The sequence below is a fragment of the Neodiprion lecontei genome, chromosome 4, assembly GCF_021901455.1.
Source record: "Neodiprion lecontei isolate iyNeoLeco1 chromosome 4, iyNeoLeco1.1, whole genome shotgun sequence".
NCBI classification, from domain to species: Eukaryota; Metazoa; Arthropoda; class Insecta; order Hymenoptera; family Diprionidae; genus Neodiprion; species Neodiprion lecontei.
This window is the reverse complement of record NC_060263.1, coordinates 41667352-41689838: the sequence shown is the minus strand read 5'-3', so window position 1 is coordinate 41689838 and position 22487 is coordinate 41667352. Positions and strand designations below refer to the sequence as shown.

General features: G+C 41.2%; 1 protein-coding gene across 4 annotated transcripts in view; it reads right to left on the bottom strand.

Moving 5' to 3' along the window:
- The window catches only part of LOC107219985 (insulin-like growth factor 2 mRNA-binding protein 1), an 80321-nt gene that overhangs the window by 54257 nt on the left and 3577 nt on the right, over nt 1–22487 (bottom strand). For all 4 annotated transcript variants that reach the window (XM_046738717.1, XM_046738720.1, XM_046738719.1 and 1 more), the window contains exon 3: nt 5098–5161. In XM_046738717.1, coding sequence (XP_046594673.1) covers nt 5098–5161 — 64 coding nt within the window. The remainder of the gene's footprint in view (nt 1–5097; nt 5162–22487) is intronic.

Below are 22487 nucleotides of genomic sequence, written 5' to 3'. Positions count from 1 at the left end.
TGTGGTTATGCTAATTCATAACTACATTTACAAATTCAAGCAATTTGTCAAACAAAATTATCGAACCATTTTCATTTTGTAAATTCAAACATAATAATTAACGTCTCACTGATTATGAATCTGATAGAAAAGAAATGATTAATTACAAAGCGAATAATTAATCCGATTTCAATAAAAATATAACTGTTGCAATTTTCTGTAGTTGCCTTTTATGATTATACCTGCAAGAAGATTCGAAAAAAATTACCAATATCGGTGCACAGTTTAGGTTAGAAAACTGCACAATCATTAATATTGGCACTAGATTTATTATATAATATCTAGGATTCAGGGTGCAGGCTTCAGCAACCCGAAGAATTTAGAGTGTAGAATACTTCCCGCAATGTGCACAATTGACCGCACCTGTAGGTAGGTACTTATTTCACATATGTTTGTGTTCAACGGAAACTATCAAACCTGCGAATTGTAGGCTATTGACGCGTTGAACGAAACAAAGAAGAAACCATCACTGAGAGTAGTTTCGTCTGACTACAGGTGCAATTCACCGCCTGTGTCGATGGACGGGTGTTCAATACACCGAGGTTGTGAATTTGAGAAATAAAGTGTCCAAGATACCATGGCGAAAACTGATTCCGTACAAAGATTGTAATCGAGCCGGGTGAGATTCTCACGCATAATTTTGCTTTGCGTCAGGTTTGCAGGCTCTTTTGACAATTATTGTGCCACTGCGCAATACTTTGAGTAAACATTGGGTCTAAAGAAGCTTTTGAGGTTTCAAGGGGCGATCGGTTTTCGAAAGCAGCAACTCGTATCTGGAGGTAAGAAGTTGTTGCCGGTCCAGTTTCTGTTTGCATTTCGCCTTTCATTATGTAGGTACGTTAACGTTGAAACCTCTTTGCTCTCGACCTCAGACATATGTATACAAAAAGAGATTTTGTGATCCTAATCTCTGCCAAACGTTTCGTATAAACAAGTACATAAGGGTGTATATTATTTGTCAAAGTAATCAAAAACCTGATCCGAATATCACTACACTTTTGTTAGGTATTATATCACGCGTTGAACGGCTGCAAGATTTGGAAACAGTTTCAGTTCACAGTTCATGAAAAACGTGCTTGAATTACGTGTTCACGAAAAGATCTGAATTGCCTTCTCAGTTGCATCGAGGGTATAAAATTTGAAATAGATATTTAGTTTTTCATTTGCAGTAGGAAAATACAAGTGTCCGAGTGCTCATAGGTCAGATCCGAAGCGCAGGTGTGAAAAATTAGAAACGCATAGCAATTATTCACCTCTCGATGCGAGCCTCTTCTCAAAATAATCCGGATACCGAATCAAGTGTCGAGACTCAAGCAATAATCTTTGGCAAAGCTGACCGGTATTACGAAATGGCGAAGTCGATGCGGAAGAGACGCAACAAGTGTGGCCGATGCACCTCACCGTCGTACTTTCGCACTGAACAAGTAGGACAGGGCCAGCGGCGAAAGAAAGGGGGGTATAACGGGTGGGGAGGATAAAGGATAAAGCATAGGGAGGGATGGGGGAGTCAGGGGGTGGGGCGCACGCGGCTGGCACGCGCCAAATGCAACGGTAGGCAATTCATACGCCCGGTTACCGGAGAGAGATCCGAGGCTTCGCCGAGTGCGCGAGAGATGAAAGGTCACCACACACGTGAATGCGGTGCAGTTGCACGGCATGCGCTCTGCCGCGACGCGGACTGCATGCATCAGGTACCAGATGCTGCGCTCTGGCCACGGCCGTATTTACCCACGTGCACCGTAGCCACACCTACAGGTACGTACCTGCGTACCTACGTATGCATGCGTGCGCGCAGGACATGGAACGGGCGATGCAGGAGGTCGAACTAGTACGAGGGATGTGCGCGCGTCGTCTTCCGCATGTATGGCTCGCCAAGGTAAGGCAAGGTTCTACCTGTGCTGGTCATTGTGTATCAACCTGCATCTTTGAGCCAACTCATGCGCCGCTGCTTAGGGTTGCACCCTGGTGCACCGCGATGCAATCCGGTGCAGCCTCGTTGTCATTCAAATGAGACATCTACACTTCGGGCTTCATTGTGCAGTCACGACAGAAATCATAATAACCGCTCCTTATATTTCAACTGTACCTTATACGAGTTGCGGATAAATGAGCCTGTTTCTTTGAGCCGAGGTGACCACTCGTTCAGCAGCGCACACGCCCCGAGAATGATCATCGAATAACTCGTGTCACCACCCGGCAATGGGCCCCTTGCAATTCGCCAATTCAACCATCGACGAAGCTACTGATGCACTAAATGGTACCGCGGCGGCCGGTGATGGGAATGAGGCGATGTTTGCTATACGGGGGACAGTTATCGGCCGATAAACATTCCACCACCATCTTCGCTCTCGCTAAGAATACAATTTTTTCCCCATAATCCAAATACTCACTCACCGAGGGAGTATGGATGCAGTTTACAGTGAACGAATTTGAATAACCACAAGATCTTGGTTTCAACTTGAGTCCCTGGCTAAACCGTAACACAATTCATTTAACTTCGAAACTTTCCTTTCAATAAATAAAATTTTCCTTCGAATGTCTGGGGATTAACGAAAGCACCTCGAAAGAAGGCAAATTTTTTTAATAATTCGGCGAACATCAAACGAATTTTAAATAAATGCAGATCCATTACAACAAACAACTGTGACTTTAAAGGAAAACTGGGCCAATACAAAGCTAACAATCGTGAAGTGCAACCAATGCAAAGCTGTAGAAACAAGAGTACTGCAAGTAATTATTCTTACACGAGCGAATGATTATTTGCTTGGATTTAAAAATGTTCAACATCAAACTACGCAGGTCATAATCAAGCTTGCTAACAGCTACCTGTAAGAAATCTCTATTCTAGAATATTTTTATCGATGGACCGGTAATTGTTTCAAATAAGCGTCGGTGAATAGCACTACGTGCAGTTCAATATTAATGTACTAAAGGGGAAAAAGCGAACATGCCAAAAATAGTTACATACGTTCCGTAGGCGTGCTGAAACCGAGAAATGTGAGAATTTGTTTGATCCGATTTTATTTCTGTGATTTTGCAAACGTTCATGAATCTTTATATCGTTAATTTTACTGGAATCGTCTTGTATGGTTTTGAAGCCTAAAATTCAAACTTTAAAATGATATCACACATTTGCCTTTGTATCTTTCTGATGGGAAATGGTGGGCTAGTTTACATTTTGCATGGTAAATTTCTATGGTTGGATGTAATAATTCAAAAATTTTGTTATTTGGGTCACAGATGAGTAGGATTAAAGGGTTTTTGTTTTTCGATTGACTGTTCTAAAGAGAAGAGCAGGTACATTTGAAATTTTTTTTATGCAGTTTTTGGTCAGCTTAGATCATATTGTTTTATTTCTCGTACATGTGCGAAATTGAAAATATCTCATTTGTCTGTACGATGCTAAAGTGACAAGATTATTTTACATATAAGTGCAATTGCATACGAGTTTATTACGGTTGAGACAAACAAAAGTCAAGCGAATAATGTTTTGTTAGTATGACTATAAATTTCGGTTGACGGGACTAAATGTTTTGTTAAAATTGCTCGATCTTGGTTGATGGAACAAATGCATAATTGGAGAAAACCTCGACAATCATTTGGAGTGGTTCTGATAAAAAATAAGATGGACATTTCCAGCTTAATTAAGGAAATTTGTATATATTTCACAGGCACCAAGTACTTATGATTGATCGCAAGTCGAAGAAAACACATGTTTAATTTCTGACAAAACGGTGCACCCATGTGTTCTAGCTTCAAACCGGACATCGTTTGCCGTTTCCTACACTATTATAGTCTCACATCTGTAAACAATACGCCAAAGTGTCGCACAGATTTTCGAACAACTTTTTCTCACATAGGTTGCAAGCTATACCTGCTCATCTCAATGATACGAAGCGATTGCGAGGTGGCATTAAGAGATTTTGTGAAAAAACGCTGGGATTCGATCAGTATTCCAACAATCCAGAAGTATTAAATTAGCGCATGAAATATTTCAGTTAGCGAATAAAATACGTCCAATCGAGACAATGTTTATTCGACATAAATATTTCTTTCATGTTATTGGGCCAAAACACGGAGGACCTCATTAATTTTATGTTTTTCTAGCTGCTTCATGCATTGGACCTTTATGGTTTCTTTCCTCGACCAAAAAAATATTCGAATGTAGCTGAACTTATATGCTTATTCGTGATGTTGGCTAAATTCATTGAAACTTTGAAATGAAAACAATTTCGTTGTTATCAACCAAAGTATTCGCAGTTGGTCGAATTTTATTTACTGAGTTTGATCAACGAAACAAGTGGCACCTACAAGATGTAGATCCCTTTATGGTAAGAAACCTACTTTGATTCCCCCAATCATTAAAACTTTCTGACAAAAGGCACGTTTAGTTCATTCAACAATACGCATTCACCAATGCGTGTAATTGCAATTCAGGGTTGATTCAAGAAGATCAAATTTGATTTCGCCAATTACTATAACATATTCTTCAATGACATCGAAATATTTGGTGGAAGCGATGGCATGCATTCAACCACGGGTACATCTTTCTTTAACCGGGTCGTTTCAGTTGGCACAACCAGATATTGTTCGGAACTGTCAAATTTTCAATTAAATCAACCGTATAATTTAAATAACTCGTTTGGTTGATCTGAATTGACAGAACTTATTACTTTGACTACAGTATATTAATTTTCACAACATAATGATTGAATCGACAACTTTTCAACCAACTAAATGGATTCGGTTGGCTTCGTTGGTTTCTTTTTCTTCCGTACATAACATTTTGTGAGTGAATATTTTTAGAAACCTCTACCTAATCTTCCGCCAGTGTAAATCCTTGTGCAATTTGCAAGAAACATGATATACCTTCATATATAAATTCTGACATACGTTATAGTTAAGGCGAGACATGCACGGATACTGAAAAACGAAACAAGTAAATTCTAGTACCGCAAAAAAACAAAAAAGGAAAAGAGGCATAATCATAATGGACAGTTCTCAAAGAGAAGGTAATCCACCAGAAACATCTTTTGACGGTTACTTTTTTTTCCTTACCGTTTCTTGGCACCGCTGGCTACGGACGGCTCAACGACCAGCGACGATCCGAGATACGTGTATCCTGCAACAGGTGAAGCAAAATATTTAGAATAGCACTTTGGCCGCCTGTGAAATGTTTCGGAAGTAAACTGATGCCACTTCTTACATGCGTGTACATGCACAGAGACGTTGCAGTTACCCAGTACACTCCAGTGACAAAAGCCGTGCGATCAAATGTAACGAACGCAAAGAAATACGTAGATTTCAGAATACCTTCACGCGTACTTTCTTCAATGATAAGATTTATTCACCCTGAGTACGGGGACCGTTAACGGCATGTATTGGTTAATGCGTCGAACGAAAAGGAAAGCATTCCATTTCCGAAGACTAGTCGGACAGGTTTTTATGATCTGCTTGGAATTTTTTCAGGATACGTCCATATTCTGTCGTAGGTACATGTGCACACGGAAAAGCGAAGAGCTAGCTTACGGCGCAGTGGCTGAGCGTTCAAAACGTGCATACATTATCCGCGTACGAAAAACCCACACACAGATAGATGCGTATAAGCAGTCGGGGATGAGAAACGGTATACTAGAAATCAACTTGACAATCAACAAAGTAAATTTTTTTTCATCGGGAGAGGTGAACGGACAAGTACTGTCGTTTCTCAGGTAGGTACGCGTTTACGCCGCGCTTATGCCTCGTCTCTACCCAGGTTGATTACGTCCCTTGACGCTGCGTTTCCCAATCTAACCCCGCAGGAAAACTAGACGCCAGTGATGGAATAACTAACCCTCGCTAGGTGTAGCGACCGCATGCACGTACGCCAAGACGACCCTTTGTCACAGGGTCTGTGTGCCGGCCTGTATCTGGCCCAGTAGCACTTGGTTTGTACCGTAAAGGATATACTGGATTTATTTCACATGAATCGCGCTCACGCGAGAGATCTCTACTTGGTAATATTCTAATCAGGATCAAGAGGTTGTGTGAACGCACCACGCCGTCGGACTTCACCCTCCATTTTCGGGTTTCCTTTCCTAGCGCCAGGTGTCTCGCCCCGAGAGGAACAGAGTGCCTGCGCCGGGTACTATATCCACTTCTGCTGCTGCTACTGGGTACTATCGCCACAACTACCCTTCTCCTCCGGCTCTTTGTCCCTTATTGTTAGATGCATCGCATTATCCGTTTCTAACAATAAGACAACCAGTTTTCCATCTCATTTTTGCCGTCCGCAGTTTTACCCGAATTCCGCATCGCTCTCTGCGTCCATCGCCCCCTCGGTCGACTTCTAGTTCGTCTCTTACTATTCGACTTTTTCTTTCTCTTCGCCAGGTTATTTACCAAAATATAGAGATTACTTTTGGCATATAATTTCACGATGAATCCTCACGCGCAGGTGGAGAGCAGGTAGGCAGACCGCTAGATATGTTTTCGCAGGTCAGCGTATGAGCGCATCTCTGTCTCATTCTTATTTTCTCTTTTCGACTGCCAAGTGCTTACCTGGCGTCGAGGAATCTGAAATATTCCGCCCTTTCTCTTTACAACTCTCCTATCCTCGCCTGACCTCGCAGCGCCGTTTCCCTTCAAACGGCTGTTTGTTAAGCGTCGGGATGGTCGAGGAGAATCGAATGAAACCGAGCCCGGCCGAACCTGACCCAGGCCAACCTAAAACAACAAGGAGAGGGAGGTGCCGAAGTGACAGCAATTCATTACCTTGGTTCTGAGAATTTTAGACAACTCGATTCGATCGCCAAGTTCCTCTAATACCTTCATTTCTGCTGTATCTCTGTATAATTAAAATGCAAAACAGGGCAAGTTTTGTACAATAGTATGTGGCGAGTAGTATAATTGTCTCCGTGGAGTCCATTAAGGGGTGGAGGGGGGTACAGCGTGGCCGGTCTAAAATGATCCCTATTTTAAGGATTTCAAAAGAAAAAAAAAAATGAGCAATTTTAGTTTGAGGGCTTTATTATTTATAATTTGAAGAGCATTTCAGAATTTTTTCATTGAAATTAATAACAAAATCGGGGCATAACGCATATAAGTAGCTGACGACCACGTTTTCAATCCGACGGCGCAGATTCTCAGGTCAATTTTTATCCGATCAACTTAAAATTTTGACAAAATCTTGAAACTTGTTTATGGACTCGAGCTCGTGACTAGGTTTTGAAATTTCAATCCCGAAATCTTTTTATAAAAATTTTATCAACAATTTCTTGGTCGAAAAATGAATTTTTGTTCATAGTCGTATGTACTTGGAAAAGAAAAATTTCTTTACAGTTGGGCTAATCCGAATTCGAGCTCGACCCCAAAAAGCTGTTTTTGTCTCAAAAACTTATTTCTGCTTGTTACAAGCTAGACAGTGATAATATCAGGAGATGCGCCACCGCAAAAGCCCCCGAGTTGGGAGTAGTTCGTTACTTACATGCTCCATGGGGCCATTTTGTTATTAATTTCAATCAAAAAATTTAAAAATATTCTTGAAACTATAAATAATAAAAACTCAAATTGAAATACTTTCATTATCTTGAAAAAAAAACTCGTAAAAATAGGTTTGATTTTAGACCGGCCAAGTAGTAACCCCCCCACCTTCAAGAAGACCGGAGCTGCACCCTACGCGGGGTGATGCGAAGTATATATGATAGGAATATATACGATATATCAATACGAAGCACAAGTCTGTGCAAATCCAAAGCGTACAGAAAACTATGAGCAGACGCAAAATAACTACGTGATGCTTGGATTTGATTGAGAGTGAGTAACCCGTTACGACTGAGACAAATGTTTTGTTTAATTGAATTGGTGCATTTCTCCTATCTGTAAACGGCAAGAATCCTGATAGGAGGCACATTATTAAGTTTCTGGAGATGCGTTGCATTTTGAAACAGGCAACAGGTTTCGTTTGAGAATTTCGAGCGTGATTATTTATACAGGGTGGTCGGTTTTAATCACTGCAGGCCAATATCTCAGAGACGAAAAACGTTACAAGATTAAATTTTAAACAAAACTTGGAGAGTTTCAATGGGAAAAGTTGATGCTGACTCGAGTTGACTTTCAAATTGTACCATTTTTGAGATTTTGGACGTAAGGTTTAAGCTGAAAGCGTAATCGAAGGCAAATTCGTGAACGAATCTCCAAAGACGAATTTTTTTGATCAATTCTTTCTTCTTATTAGCCTTATATTCCTCTGTACGTATTGATTGTCGAGCCAGAGCACGAAAATGAACTTCCCCCAGAAATCGCCGATTAAGGGTAAGAAAAATATCATCTTTCATCCGGTACGGAAATCAACGTCAAAACTTTAAACGCATTTATCTCGAAACTACGTTTTTCAATCAAGTTGACACAAAACCTCGAGTTCAATTCAATCGATTGACGTCAAATTTGGTATGGATCTTCAGTATATCGGGAGTCTCTGGTGAAAGTGCCGACTCCGCGCCACGTGCAAACCCTCAGCGCCAATACACGCACAACTTTCACGTGAGTCGAGTTAGCGAACAAATGCTCAAAATGAAAACTTGTGCATGTATTGGCGCTGGCGGCATGCGCGCGGTTTGTTGTGGGCGCTTTCACCAGAGACCCCCGGTATATTCCTCTATAGCCCAAACCTCGGGTATTGCGAAAGTTATATTATTAATATTTTTAAAAGAATCAAAAACTTGAAAAACAAGCCAGGAAAACAGTCTTTTCCCGATACTTTTCATCACCATGAAAAAGGTCCGTCGGTCTCTCCGACTAATTTTCGCAATGATCACGAAAACGGCCAAATGAAAAATCTGAAACTGACAGGACTTGGCAGCCAAGTTGAAAAAGTATTAACCGCTTAACTGCCAACACATCGTAGCGGCTTCAAGCGCGCCGTAACTGCCAAAAGTCGCGAAATGGCGTCATAAAGTAATTCAATGTTTTTGGGTGTCTCAGGTGATTATTTATTGTTGAAGACATGTGTCAAGTATTTTTGAGGTCAAGGAAGCCGATTATGACCATCAACAGTAACTTTTTCAGCGCATTTATACAGTTTTGAGTCTTCGAAGTTGTTAAATTTTTTATCATTTTCTCAAATGGTCTCACAGAACAAACTATCATTTTCATTCTTTCTCAACCTGTTTCTTTTCCGCTGCCTTATTGAGGGACCCATAAATTTTTCAATTTAAACTTTTTTTACATCAAAATTTTATTTCACGTTCCTGAAACATCAATAAAAGACCAAAAAAATGAATGAGGAAAATATTTTTTTTATATCAAGTTCGAAAAATCGCCCGAAACGAGGTACTTCTACGTTGTTTACGTATTTATCCATTTTCCATTCACAGTGCAAAGTACCGCTCATGTGATTCAGAACCTGAATATATTTATTTCTTTTTCTACCAGCAAATACACACATACCCATCGGAGCGGTGATTCACGATTACTTTCACCGGGTCAATTTGTTATACGAGCAATCAATTACAATAAACAATATGTTGTTCAAAACCAACGAAGTGTAGAATTGCCTCGGAGTGGCCTCCATTATTTTATGGGTGATCTTGTGCCTAAGTAAACGAGCATAAATGTATACCTACACAATATATATCGTTATAGGTATGTGTAGGAATTATGTATTCTTTGTTTTTTTTTTTTGTTTTGTTTTTTTGAGTACAGATGTCACGCATAAGAGTTTTGATCGGTGCCGTTAGGATGATCCAAACTTGCCTTCGGGATATCTCGGAGGACATCGAGTCGGCTTCGGCTCCGTCGTCGTTAGACTCTGCCAAAGATCATATAATACGTCTTCGCGACTGTGTAAATATATGGTATTCGTTGACTAGATATCCATCTGCGGTCCAGGCGTACATGTACGGCTTTTTATTTTCAAAAAGCACACATTGTGCGTGATGACACTGCCTCATCACGGAGGCATTTGCCGGACTCGTCCTCGGGAGTCCTTGGGTATTGTAAATTAAAGCTTTTCATGGACTTACGGACGTAGCCTTACCCCGCGGGTGTGAAGCCAAAAGACGGAAGGAGAAACGGATTCCCAGCCATCTTGCGGAGCAATACTGATATATGATCTATGCTCGCATATTCCTAGATTCGCTACGCGTACCTAACTCTTTATTAGTGCCGGCTATGGGGAAAAACGGCAGTTTGACCGTAGTTGCAATTGTTATGTAAAATTATAAAACTGGAATAATACATAGATATAACTCTGAAGCAATTATGAACATCTTATTACGATGAATATCAAAATATGTGACTATTCTCGATTAAAACCACGTGTATGTTTCAAGGAAACATGATATAAAAATCTTTTAGCCAATCGCGGCGCATCGATGAAAATATGATTGTTCGGTGACACTGGTTTGGACGTGGCGCGCAAACATTACTCCTCAACATGGCCGACTTTCCACCTCACGTACTCCCCCCCAGGATACATACCCCTCGTTAAAAAACCCACTTTGCACTCCATCCATAAGTCTGTAACGCAACTCGACTGAATGGTGTATAGGGAAAGTAGCTTAACGGGTTCAAGAGCGCCACAAAGACGGGGCTCGGTAGCAGGTCTAGGTTGCCGCGATATTATGACGGAAAAAGAGAAAGAAAAAGAGAGAGAGAAACAGAGAACGGGAAGAGAGGAAGAGACGGAAGGTAAGAGAAGGAGAGAGAGAGAGAGAGAGAGAGAGAGAGAGAGAGAGAGAGAGAGAGAGAGAGAGAGATGAGGGTCGAGAATGCCTCTATAAGTCTATACTCTGCAGTAGTGGGTCACCACTAGCTATAACTCAACCGAGCGGGTAGGTTCGGTTTTCTGCTGTTCAAGGTCTTCCGTGCTCGCTCCCCTAATATAAGCAAAATCTCTCAGGTAGGTAGCGGGGTGGGTAGGTAGGTAGGTAGGTAGGTAGGTAGGTAGGTAGGTAGGTAGGTAGGTAGGTAGGTAGGAATAGGTATATTGTTCCTACGCTGGATTTTTCGGCCCGGTATTGCAGTCTTCCTGCCTCTTGGTTCAAATTCCTTCCTACAATATTTGCTTTGTCAAGTAGGTCTTTGCGGGGCCGGAAGCTTTTTTGAATAATCGAGACACGTGGTGATTCGTGAACGGGAATCTTGTCGAAACTCCTGCGAGAACCACCGGCCATAAAAAAATCGCTTGTCAGATAGAATGTACCAAAGTTGAATATTATAACTCATTGTCCGCATAGCCGAAACGTGTGAAAGACCATTGCACGGTTCTGCATATTCATCCGATACATATGGTTTCGACATGCAGTTTTTGGTGCAACTATCCGCAATATTGTTCCAAATCGTTTCTACTTGTGAGCTGAGGGTGTATTTTATAGGTATAAGGCAGCTCACGCGTTTTGTAATTATTGAGATGCAGGAAAAGTAAATGGTACACCCTAATTCACGTTCGCGATCGGTTCAAACATTTTCGTATAGAACTACGGCAAAAAGTAAAAATTGTTTGGCGGTCTGGATTGGCGTTGGCCTTGTGGCATATTTGGGTCTACCACCTCTCAGTCCCAGTGCTTGGCTGGCAGGCGTAGGTAAGGAGGGATTGAGAGACCCGCAGAGCTGAAAAGAAAGAGAACTAACCGCACAATGGATTACTTAGACGGGTAGGTTAGTTTAGCGGCGTTGAGCCGTCCGATTGCCCGACGAGTGCGTTAAGATAGGTCCTGGCTCGGATCTCGGTATGCTGGTAGGTATATACAGTGTAGAGTGAAGCTGAGTATGTCCAGGATGTATACTCCAGATAACGAACGTTACTACTTGGATATAAAAATTATTTCCGTCAAAACGTGATGAATTTAAATAGCGTACCTTTGTAACTTGGCCGGCTCCATTAAACGGCATAAACTGATACATGTGACGTACCCTTTTTACTCTGCAATTTGTAACAATATATTCTTGTAATTTTAAATTTGTACAGTTTCAAAAACCGTTTAAATAATTTTTTGTTGAAGAAAAATCTTTTTTCAATAATTGAGGTAGGTATATCCTATAAAGTTTCCCATAATCAAATGAGACATTACAAAGAGTGATCGATTCACATCATTTTCCCCTCATGACAAAGCTAATCTCGTTAATTCCATGAATTAATCGAACTGGTGGTCGGAGTGGGAGAACAGAATTTGGAATCGACCGTAAATTGTTTCGTTATTGTGAAGGGACATTGGGACTCTTTTATACAGATAAAATCCAACATTTCAGGTGTACATATGCGTTAACAAATACTTGCCACACGACATGCTTAACAGTTGATATTCAGTGCAAATGCGGTGACACGCTTGGGGAACTTTTGTTTCCAATAAGCCACCAAAGAAAGACTGCTAAAAAATTTCTACCATTCAATACCGGCCTTCACTTTGCCCAGAGGCATAGATCCATATTATACACACACAGACGTATCACATTGCGTGTTTCTGCGCGCGCACCGTGTAACGGGATTCATCGGCAACTATCTAGCGATGGACTACCTTAACGATTTGCGAGTGCATTTCTCTGTTCAATTTCACAAATGTCATTGATTACATCGCGGATTACATCCTGAAAGAAAGGATAAGCTATAAGAAGAAGGGATATTCAGAAAAAAACGGAGGAAAAAAATGTTATTAATTGGGATGGCGGAAATTCGCGACATTCTTCAAAGTGAAGCTGATCATGTTCAACGATTTATATTTATGCCTAAAACCGAAAATTTGTCTTCTTGTCGATGCGCGCGATCGTTACACGAAGATCCCGACATGTCCTTATAACTTCTCGAAATCGTAAAATTATTGTAACAGGCGTAATAGGTTTCATCCTTCCATATCTACGTGTATATCGTAGATAGAACTGACGGGAGCGGGCGCCATTAATTTTCAAATAAGCCGATATTATTTTAATTCGCAAGTCTCGACGGTCGATTCTTGGAAGGTGATCCTTTGTCCGGACGGTTAGGAAAGGAAGTACATTTGCGTGTGCGTGCGTGCGTGAGCGCGTGCTGTGGGAGGGGTTCGCGAAAACAGTGATCTGGTCCTTAAGTCTGCTTTTGTCTAATAGAATTTGCTTTACGCTTTCCGGAAATGGCGATTGATTTGACTGTTGAAACGATGGGACTGTGGAATATACGATACATCGAATGGGTATCAGAAAATAAGCGAATATTCGCATACATATCACGCGTCAAATCTACTACGAGAGTTGTTGAATGGAAGAGGATCAGCACCTCGATCGGCACTCTATTCATTCGAGACATCAAGTGAGGTGTAACCAAAGTTTTCAATAACAATTTATGTTTTTGTTTTTTTTTCACGTTATTTTTTCCATCAAGTTTTCTGTCAAAGTTTTCGCATAGATATATGAACATTATTTTGATTAATGGAATTCTCCAAATCAATTGTGAAAAATGCCTACAACTAAAAAAGTACGTCTTGGAGTTCGAAATTTAGATGTGATTGATCATCAGCAAAACTGTGAAACAAATGAAATTCCTGTAACGCCGAATCTGCTATCGTTCCGATTTTATTATACATCGTGAATATGAGACAGCAATGTGAATGATTCCAGGCCTACCAAGCAATTGAACCTCAGCCTGTATGGAGAACAATCTCTTCACCCGTATTGTTTTATCAGTATCAGTAGGTATTCGTATGAATCGCGTATGTTCGTACCGCGCGATATTGTAAGGCGATGTATTCGGGATGAGTCAGCATCTATTACAATATATGAATCAATCTTTATATTCCTGACACGGTAGGAATTATCACAACGAGAGCTTTCCGTGCACCCAGAACCGATAAACGCTGAACCTATAAAGTTCTTTGGACGGAATGCGGGGCATCGGGTACAGTTTGATCACTTTAAAAGCAGCTGCGAGGCTCTCCTTTCCCTCGTATCCGAATCGAACACTCCTCAGTATCGCCTAATTACAACGACAGAGCTCTAGGTTAGCTAGAGTTGTTTGGACGAAAGAGGAAGTCAATGGCCCCGTATCTAAAACAAACAGATGTCGGTGCCAGCACTGGAGACACACATCAGACCATCGCCATGTAAGCCGTAGCAAGCAAGCCCGTCGATGCGATGAAACACTTGAAAACTTCTAGCCAAACGAAAAACTCTGATTGCCAAGTCACCACGCGCCGATATCCACTATACCTACCACGCGGAAGAAATTCTGAACCGTATACGAATCGATGTGTATGTCTGTAACGAATGTCGATGGAACATATACCGTAATCGCAATATCATTACCGCCCGGGGGTCATCGGACGACCTCGATGGATGGTTCCCAAGTGAATTAGCTACGGTCTATGCTGTCATTGGTGGGGAAACCGTCCACAGTGATAAGGTAGGTGCAGGTGTGCGCTGCTGCCTGCCCATCTCCTTGACTATTACATTTCGTGTCAGTTTTCAACCACTTTTTGCACATTAGTTATACCTGCAACGAAACTTTCATATCCACCGTTCGAAGACCAATTGACAACGACGGACTTTACGTATAGCTTCGTGATACGGCAGTTAGGATAAAACGCCGAGATAACCACAGAGTTTCACGCGTTTTCAGAGGTTTTCAACGTTTCTAAAGGTGACCGCGTGACGCAGTAGTCTGTAAAGTTTCTCTTACCCACGCTTCATCCAATTTAGATATGAACGTGAAGTTACGGTCTTATATGCTTGTGTATGCAGATAAGTTTTTAACATCTTTAATTTCGAACAGTCAACGATAATACAAAAACAATGTAATTTTCATCGCAACGTATCTCTACAGCCTACACCATGTTTCACTTGAATTCAGGTAAGCCTGCGCAACTTATCCAGTATTTGTCCTCTCTTCTGAGGTCAACTGTATATTGGTTTGGGTAGGTAACGAGGAGCAGTGTGGTAAGTTTTCTGAATTTTATTGTGTTACGCTGACGATGAGATCGTAGAATATTCAAATTCTGCTAGAGCGTGTATCTTGTACCTGAAGTATGTAAAATCGTGCCTAACATTGAACATCGTTAAAATCAGTAACGCAAAATTTGTTTACAAATTTTTCAGTTCTGTGCTTGAGTTCAGATCAGCTGTGCGGCAGCGCCTCGTGTATTTTATCCTTTAATTGAGTTCTAATTACAACCCGAGCATACGTATCTGGATCACCCTGCATGGGAATCAGGGAACGCTTCTGTATATGTATGAGTTTGGCTAGATTTGCACCCACGCCACACATCGACTCCAATTCCCCTCCGATCTAGTCTGTACATACACCATGAATAATTGGAGACGACCCGATGCGGGCGTTCGCCTGCAATTGATGTCATCTAGACTTGACGCATGACGGTCACACGATGGATTCAAAGATCTCTGCCGGAACCTCGTTTGCATCTCTGGTGTTCAACGCAGGGCTATAGATAGGCACAGACTGGCCAGCAATAAAACATCGCACTCTGCACGTATTAGGGTGACCAGTTAAGATGCATTAAAGAATCGCGCGCCAAATCAATTCATAACGATTGAACCATCTTGACCAACCATCGTCATCGTTTTGGTTACGATTTTTTGATTTTTCTTTCCTGTTTTCCCGCAATCGATGACCATCTGCCTACGATACAAAGTTCGAACGCATTGTTTGGTATAAAAAGGGTGTGCGAAATTGAAAAGGTGAGGAACGACGAATTCATAAAAGCAGTAAAAAATGTAGTATCATTGAATGGGCGCATACCAATATTAATGCTCCCTTGACATCGATACTTTTAAGATACTGCTGATCCGTATTAAACTCGAGAAGCGTGTCCGTAACATTCAGCACGTTTCAAAGAATGCAGTTCGTTTCATAAGTTATGACTTGCAATCGATGACGTACGAGGAGTCCGTGTTACGTACACAGAGCATTCTGTTATCAAATTAACGGCGCGGGTAGCGATGCCTCCGATTACTACAGCGATACCTGCTCGACGACGTCACTGACCAATTCTCTGGTAAAGTCAACGTTCCCTAGTTATGACAACTGCATAATCTGTCTTGTGCTTAATGACTAAGGAATCTCGGAAGTTATATTTTATTAATTCTAATTATCTATTTTGGGGTGAAACCAATATTACATTGATATTTGATGATCGTTACCTGGCGTGTAGACCTAATTGTAAGATTATTGTAATTTCAAGAGCTGTATATTTTTGTAGATAGGACAACTTGCTCTCTGAAAGTGAAACGATGACTGGAAAGACAAATATATAGAAGGTAATAAATTTTGAGCTTTGGGTGAAATTTCAAAGCCTACAACATTCGAAAAATTCTGTCAAACGACTCAAAACAAGATTAGTAGCCAATGTACTCACTGTAAATAATAGCCAATTATTTGTAGAGAGAACGGCTAGTTGTGGATAACTATACGATGAAAAAAGTCTTTGATAATATATTTTTATTACAGTAGTCGGCTCGTATTTTGAAATTTGTGTAAAGATGTAAAAATTCGCTTCTGCCTTTCCTGGTTGATGAATGATGAAATCGCACGGTGAAAATTTGGCTGTGCCTCAACGAATCAGGTCATAGAAGAGTTCATTTTGAGATATTTTGATCTTTGATTCCTTGGTGAAAATTCTTTTAACGTATCTCACGCAAGTTTTTTCTTTTTATACAAGGCCTTTTTAAAAATGTAAACACGATCAATGCCGACTCGCCGTGGAATACAGCAGATTGAACTGGCAGGTACTGTACCTAAATTTATCTCAAAGAGACAGTTGCACGGAAGTTTAAATTTTTGGTGTCTATGAATGACTACTTCACATTATTCGGGTGTTTTGAACAAACACAACTCGACGGGTAAACGAATGCTACGGAAAGATAAGAAACAGTTAACTTAAGATAACGTTACGATCTCTGGGTATCGCTAGGATAAGCAGTAAAATGAAAACAACACTTATACATATAAATATATACATATAAATACATACATGTATATATATAATATAAAGATATCTCACCGCCGCCGCCGTCTCAGAAATTCAGGATTTAACCCTAGACCCTATATATACCCTTACACCCATACAACCCCTATACCCTTATATCTGATTCACCCCTCCCACACACACACTTACACACACACACACATATTCACGTACGCTCACGCATGCACGCACACACACACAAACACATCCAAAGGCACCCGAAACCTTCGAACACACACGAACACACCTGAACACATTCAAAGATACCCAAGGACACCCGATCACACCCGAACTCGCACGAATACACTCGAACACACGCGAAGACACACGAACGCACCCGAATGCACACGACGCACACACACGAGCCTGAACACACCAAAACACATCCCAACATAGGCGAATAGACTCGTGTATATATTTATATAATATACGTAATATCGTTCTGTTTTATATATATATATATATATATATATGTTATATGGGGTGATCCACGAATCTTCGGTTAGCTTTAAAAGATAAAAAATTCGATTTGACTAAAATTTTAAATTTTTCTCGACCACGTAATTATACAAATAGTGAAACCTCAGGTTCACAGGAAAATAGCTCGCCACTGCAGAGTGCATATTAAAACGTAGGCTGGGCGTTCTTAGGTGGGTAAAATAAATCCCGATATTGAAGTGAAAAATTTCTCATTCATCATTCGTCGACTTTTAATGATAATCATTGTGTATATAATGCGTCTAATCTATGGATACGCATTATGTGTAAGTCATATGTAGACGGCGCGGACTGCGCCGTTCTTTTTAAGGGCAGGTGTTCGGCAATCCAACGAAGGGAGTCGAGCACGCGACAAGATGACCAAACTACCCAAGAAAATTAATTTGGCCATGCAGGCGTGCACGTTTTGGCATACGCAGGTACATTTACACCTCAGAGGCGATTACGAGCAACGCATCGAAATATTGAAAATCCGTATCCTGTAACCAACTACATTCTCTACGTACCTATTTTACAGGTAGCGATATTTAAGTACCCTACAGTCTTTAATGCACGTCACTTTGTGTACCTACCAAATTTTTCCACCTGTGCATATGAGGTGATCCGTGAATAATTTTATACGATCACTGACAACAGTTATAAACAATTTTCTTACACGTCCGAATGTTCCCACATCTTGTCAGCAGATTATACATGTGTATAATTGTTAAACAATTTTTACATTGTACTGTTCCTCTTCTTCTCTATTCACCTGCAACGGACCTAGTACGTCTTGATGAAAAAATTGCTCTATTGTTTTACCTCCAGCTTTATGCCTGCGGATCCAGTGAGGTGTATTTCTGCACCTGTGTGCTACCTAGTTGTAACCTCTGAGGCCTACTACACTAACGCACACATCTGAACTGCGCATCTGCTAGTCTAGTCGAACGATCGAGCGGAAAGAAAATAAAGATCTCGAATTCATAACCAGCTGTATACGACATTGAACCACGCGAATGCCTGTAGAACAGGCCGCGTGTAGTCGAAAAGTATGCTGCATGGTGCTTTTGATTCTGGAATTGAGCTGCCCGCAAAGATATCACGACATTTTTTGTTTTCCTGCGAGTTTGTAGTCTCGAAATGATGAGCTTACGGTTAGAGCTGCTGCCGTTTCAGGAGCCTTTGTACGCAGATGTAACCAATTGTCGCGCTGAAAAATATTACACTCTTAACGAATAGAAAGATCAGCTAGAACCCGAAGAAATATCCACCTGTAGAATACTCCCTATTCGGCTACGACGTTTTTCATTCTTGTCGCGGTAATGAAGAAAGACGTAATGAATGCAACATCGTAAGAAAATACGAAATGCAGATCTGACTTGGATCATTCTCTACGAAGACTGCGTCTGGATATCTTTGACAAGCAAAACTAAGCTCCTAACAACAAAGTGTACCTACTACGTGTCTGGAGTTATTTGAGCATCTCGGAGAGGTAGCCACACTGACGCGGCTATTTCTCTGCAACCCGTATACGTACGTGGATAAGGTGTATGTATACGCACTTACAATTCCTAGACACATGTTTGCGTATACAGTTATAGATAAATGTCGGAATGTATACGTAAAGGTATGCGGTTTATTCGAGAGGTCGTCGAACGATAGATGTTTTGCCATCCTCTAGCCGCTCTCTCACCTCGCAAACGATAATTTAGGTAGTAGAGAGTTTATATCCAAGGGGGAAAATATTGTAGTACGAGGGATGCGACACTTGACGGTAGCGATATACGTGTTTAATTTCATTTTACTTGGCAATTTTACAGACTTCTCCATGAAAATATTCTCTCACGACAACGATGAACTGGGCATTGGGAAACGCTAGCACTGGCTTTTCAGCTCTAACGATAAGACAAGAGTGAACTTCTGTACTTGGACCTGCAGTGTTAGCTCAGAACATAAGTTTTCGTTTGATTGGAAATTCAATGAACGTGATGTCAGCTTTTCAATTATTTCATTGTGAAATTGATTCGCAATGTGATTTTTGGAAACTAAAACAGGCATATAATCCCTTTTATCGATACCTTTTGGATGGAAATGGTTCACTTTCTCTTTTAATGGGTTTGTAGTGTATAATAACTGCATATTGCAAAGCTATATATTTATCATATAGATGCGCTGACGTTAAGTACGGTGAATTCATGTTTCGTTAAACTTCGCAAGATCAAATAATGCGACACAAATCGAAAAGGAGACACATTAATTATGTTTTTGAAATTTGTTACGGGAAATTCTGTTACGAGAGATAAAAAGAAAAAGATAGGAGACGTAACTAAAAACCAACGAAACGAAATAAGATGGGACCGAGACAGCCAATTATTACTCCTCCGTGCACAGGTGCAGCATAGACAAGCTTGTACGAGAAAGTGAAAAAAATTTATTATACGTACGTACGTATGCAACTATAACGTGTTTCGCAGAAATATGTATATTTTTGAAAAATTATTGGCCCGAAAAATTACAAGAACCCACGTAAGACGAAACTAGTATGCTAATTATTGTGACGGTCGTACGGCCATGCTAAACGTCATCTTACAGCGGGTCAACTGTTTCCTCACGTACGTGAATACGGTATATAAGTTGCCAGGTATGTAAGACATCAACATGTTCTCGCAGCAATGGAATGCCATTCATTTCCGTGCCATGGGTCAACTTCCGTACAGTTACTCTATTATATCTATACGAGAGGAGAGAAGATTTGGCAAGGTTCAATCATTCTCACGAAACGTACATCTTTCTGAGTTAATGACGCGAGCAATTGCTCTTCCGATATCGAAGTGTCAGACGTAGACACCTGTGCAGCAGTTGACGGCGCCTCTCCGTACCCTGGTGGCGCCTTATCGGAAAGTAAATAACATTTATTAGGTCAGGCGAATTTTCTGAGAATGTATAATGACGATGAAACGTTACTCGATTACTCGATTATTATAACGATGTAATATCGAGTGCAGGGATACACATTGGAAAATGAAAATACTGACAAAGTATGATGCAGCAGATAATTAACATACAACGATCTGTACAGGTGAGGTGTAAAATAACGCAGACGCGTAGGCTTCGTAGTCGGCAAGATTGCGACAGCCTAAGCAAAATCAGTCGGTAGCTTAACTCTGTGTCTTTGGGTGTTTATACGCGGTGGTAAGGTGTATCTTGCACACACGAATGATACAGATAACCGCGTCACGTTCTTGATTTGCGCCTGTTATGTATCGCACGGTACAACCACATTGTTGTTATGGTTAGAGTTGTTGCTGTTGTTGTCTTTGACATCGTACGTCATTCTTCTCGTTGTACTCGGCTGTTAATCCGCGGCGCGGGGCTCTATGCATCGGGCAAGTTTTGCTCAACGGGCGGTAGCGGAGGAGACGGAGCTAAGCTGTAAGCTATGTAGGAATGAGACGGAGGAAAAGACGAGCACGACACCGGAGTCTATATAGAAGAAACGTATATAATGAAAGAATGTAACAGTTTCCTGTTGTCGACTCACGTTGCCGCGGCTGCGCAGGACGGGCGGCTCTAGAGTTTAGAATATGCGGCCAACGGTCGGACGCATTGCTGTCTGCCTGCCTGCCTGCCTGCCTCAGTCTTCGAACCTTCCCAAGCCTTCTAGTCAGAGACGGAGACGTGAGTCAGTAATTCAGTGTCCTGCCGTATCGTACCCGGCCTAACCGAATCGCGAGCCACAACTTGCCTGCCTGCCTGCTTGTTTCCTGCACAGCCTCGCCTTCGTCTCCCCTCGCCAATGCAGTTGCGCCGCTCATCGAACTTAGTTCTAAGACCTAACCTACCAAACTAGTTCCATCCACTTCGGAAAACGGACGGCTAGCATTTGCGTATCGTTAACACCGGCCGAGTACATATATGTGCGTGTGTATGGGTGTAGGTAACTTTTATATATATATATGTAGATATGTACGTATATATATGTGTATATGTATACACGCACACGTACGCATATGCTAGTACGATATATGCGTGTATGAGTGTGTGAGTTGCGTGCGCCTGCGTGTACAGTATGCACGCTAATAGAATAATGCTCCTATGTCAAGCTAGGTATAAGAGCTGTACAAGCTACTGAAGAACGAGACTCCATCCGAGGACTCTACCTGCCTGGTACATACATGTTATATCGCTCAGGTTTACAAACCCTACATTTTTTGCGAAGAATGTACATACGAGTATATCCATCTGTTATCTGTGTACGACTGTCAGGATATTCGCTATGGGTTTTTCCTATTATCATACAAATTTTTCCACAGTTACACCACTGCGTTATCTTCGAATGGTGGAAAAGGTAAGGGTAAGCCCCATTCGCCCTTTATTAACCGACCACCTAGCCTCTCCCTACCAGAATTCTATTTCACCCCTTTAGTGCAGGATTCCGGTTTTTTCCTTGTTGCTTAACTACACGATATTCTGCGATCTTTGACCTACTATACCTCACGTTATAGTTTCATATTATACATGTATTTTCATGTCGCGACTTTCGAGTTCACGGTGAAAATATCAATCGCAAATCTTTTTGAACTACGTGTTGCGTCATATAATTTGTTTGAGGGTATGTCGACGCTATATGTAGACTACTAAAATTTTTCAAACGCAGGTGAAAACATTTCGTGATTTTGCGGGACACACTTATATGCACATAATATGAGCTCGGAAGTGAAGGGAGAGCCCGAACGCATCGAGCAGTTGATTCAAATGCAATATACACGAGTTCAGTCAGAAAATACCAAGGGTAACGTAGGTACAACGAATCATCAACGAGGGGTTTCTGTATTGTTGCAGGGAAATTTTCATTTCAAGTATATTTCAAATTATCCAAAAGGCATCGATGGCGCATATTATAGGTTTACAGATAGTTGCTAGTCAAAACGGAGAATACTTACATCAAGCTCCCTTTTCCAGTCAATATAAGCTGGCTGCAAGCAAAGTATATTGAGCAAAGCGAAGCAATGTACGTACATGAGGAAAAGCCGGATCAGTAATAGC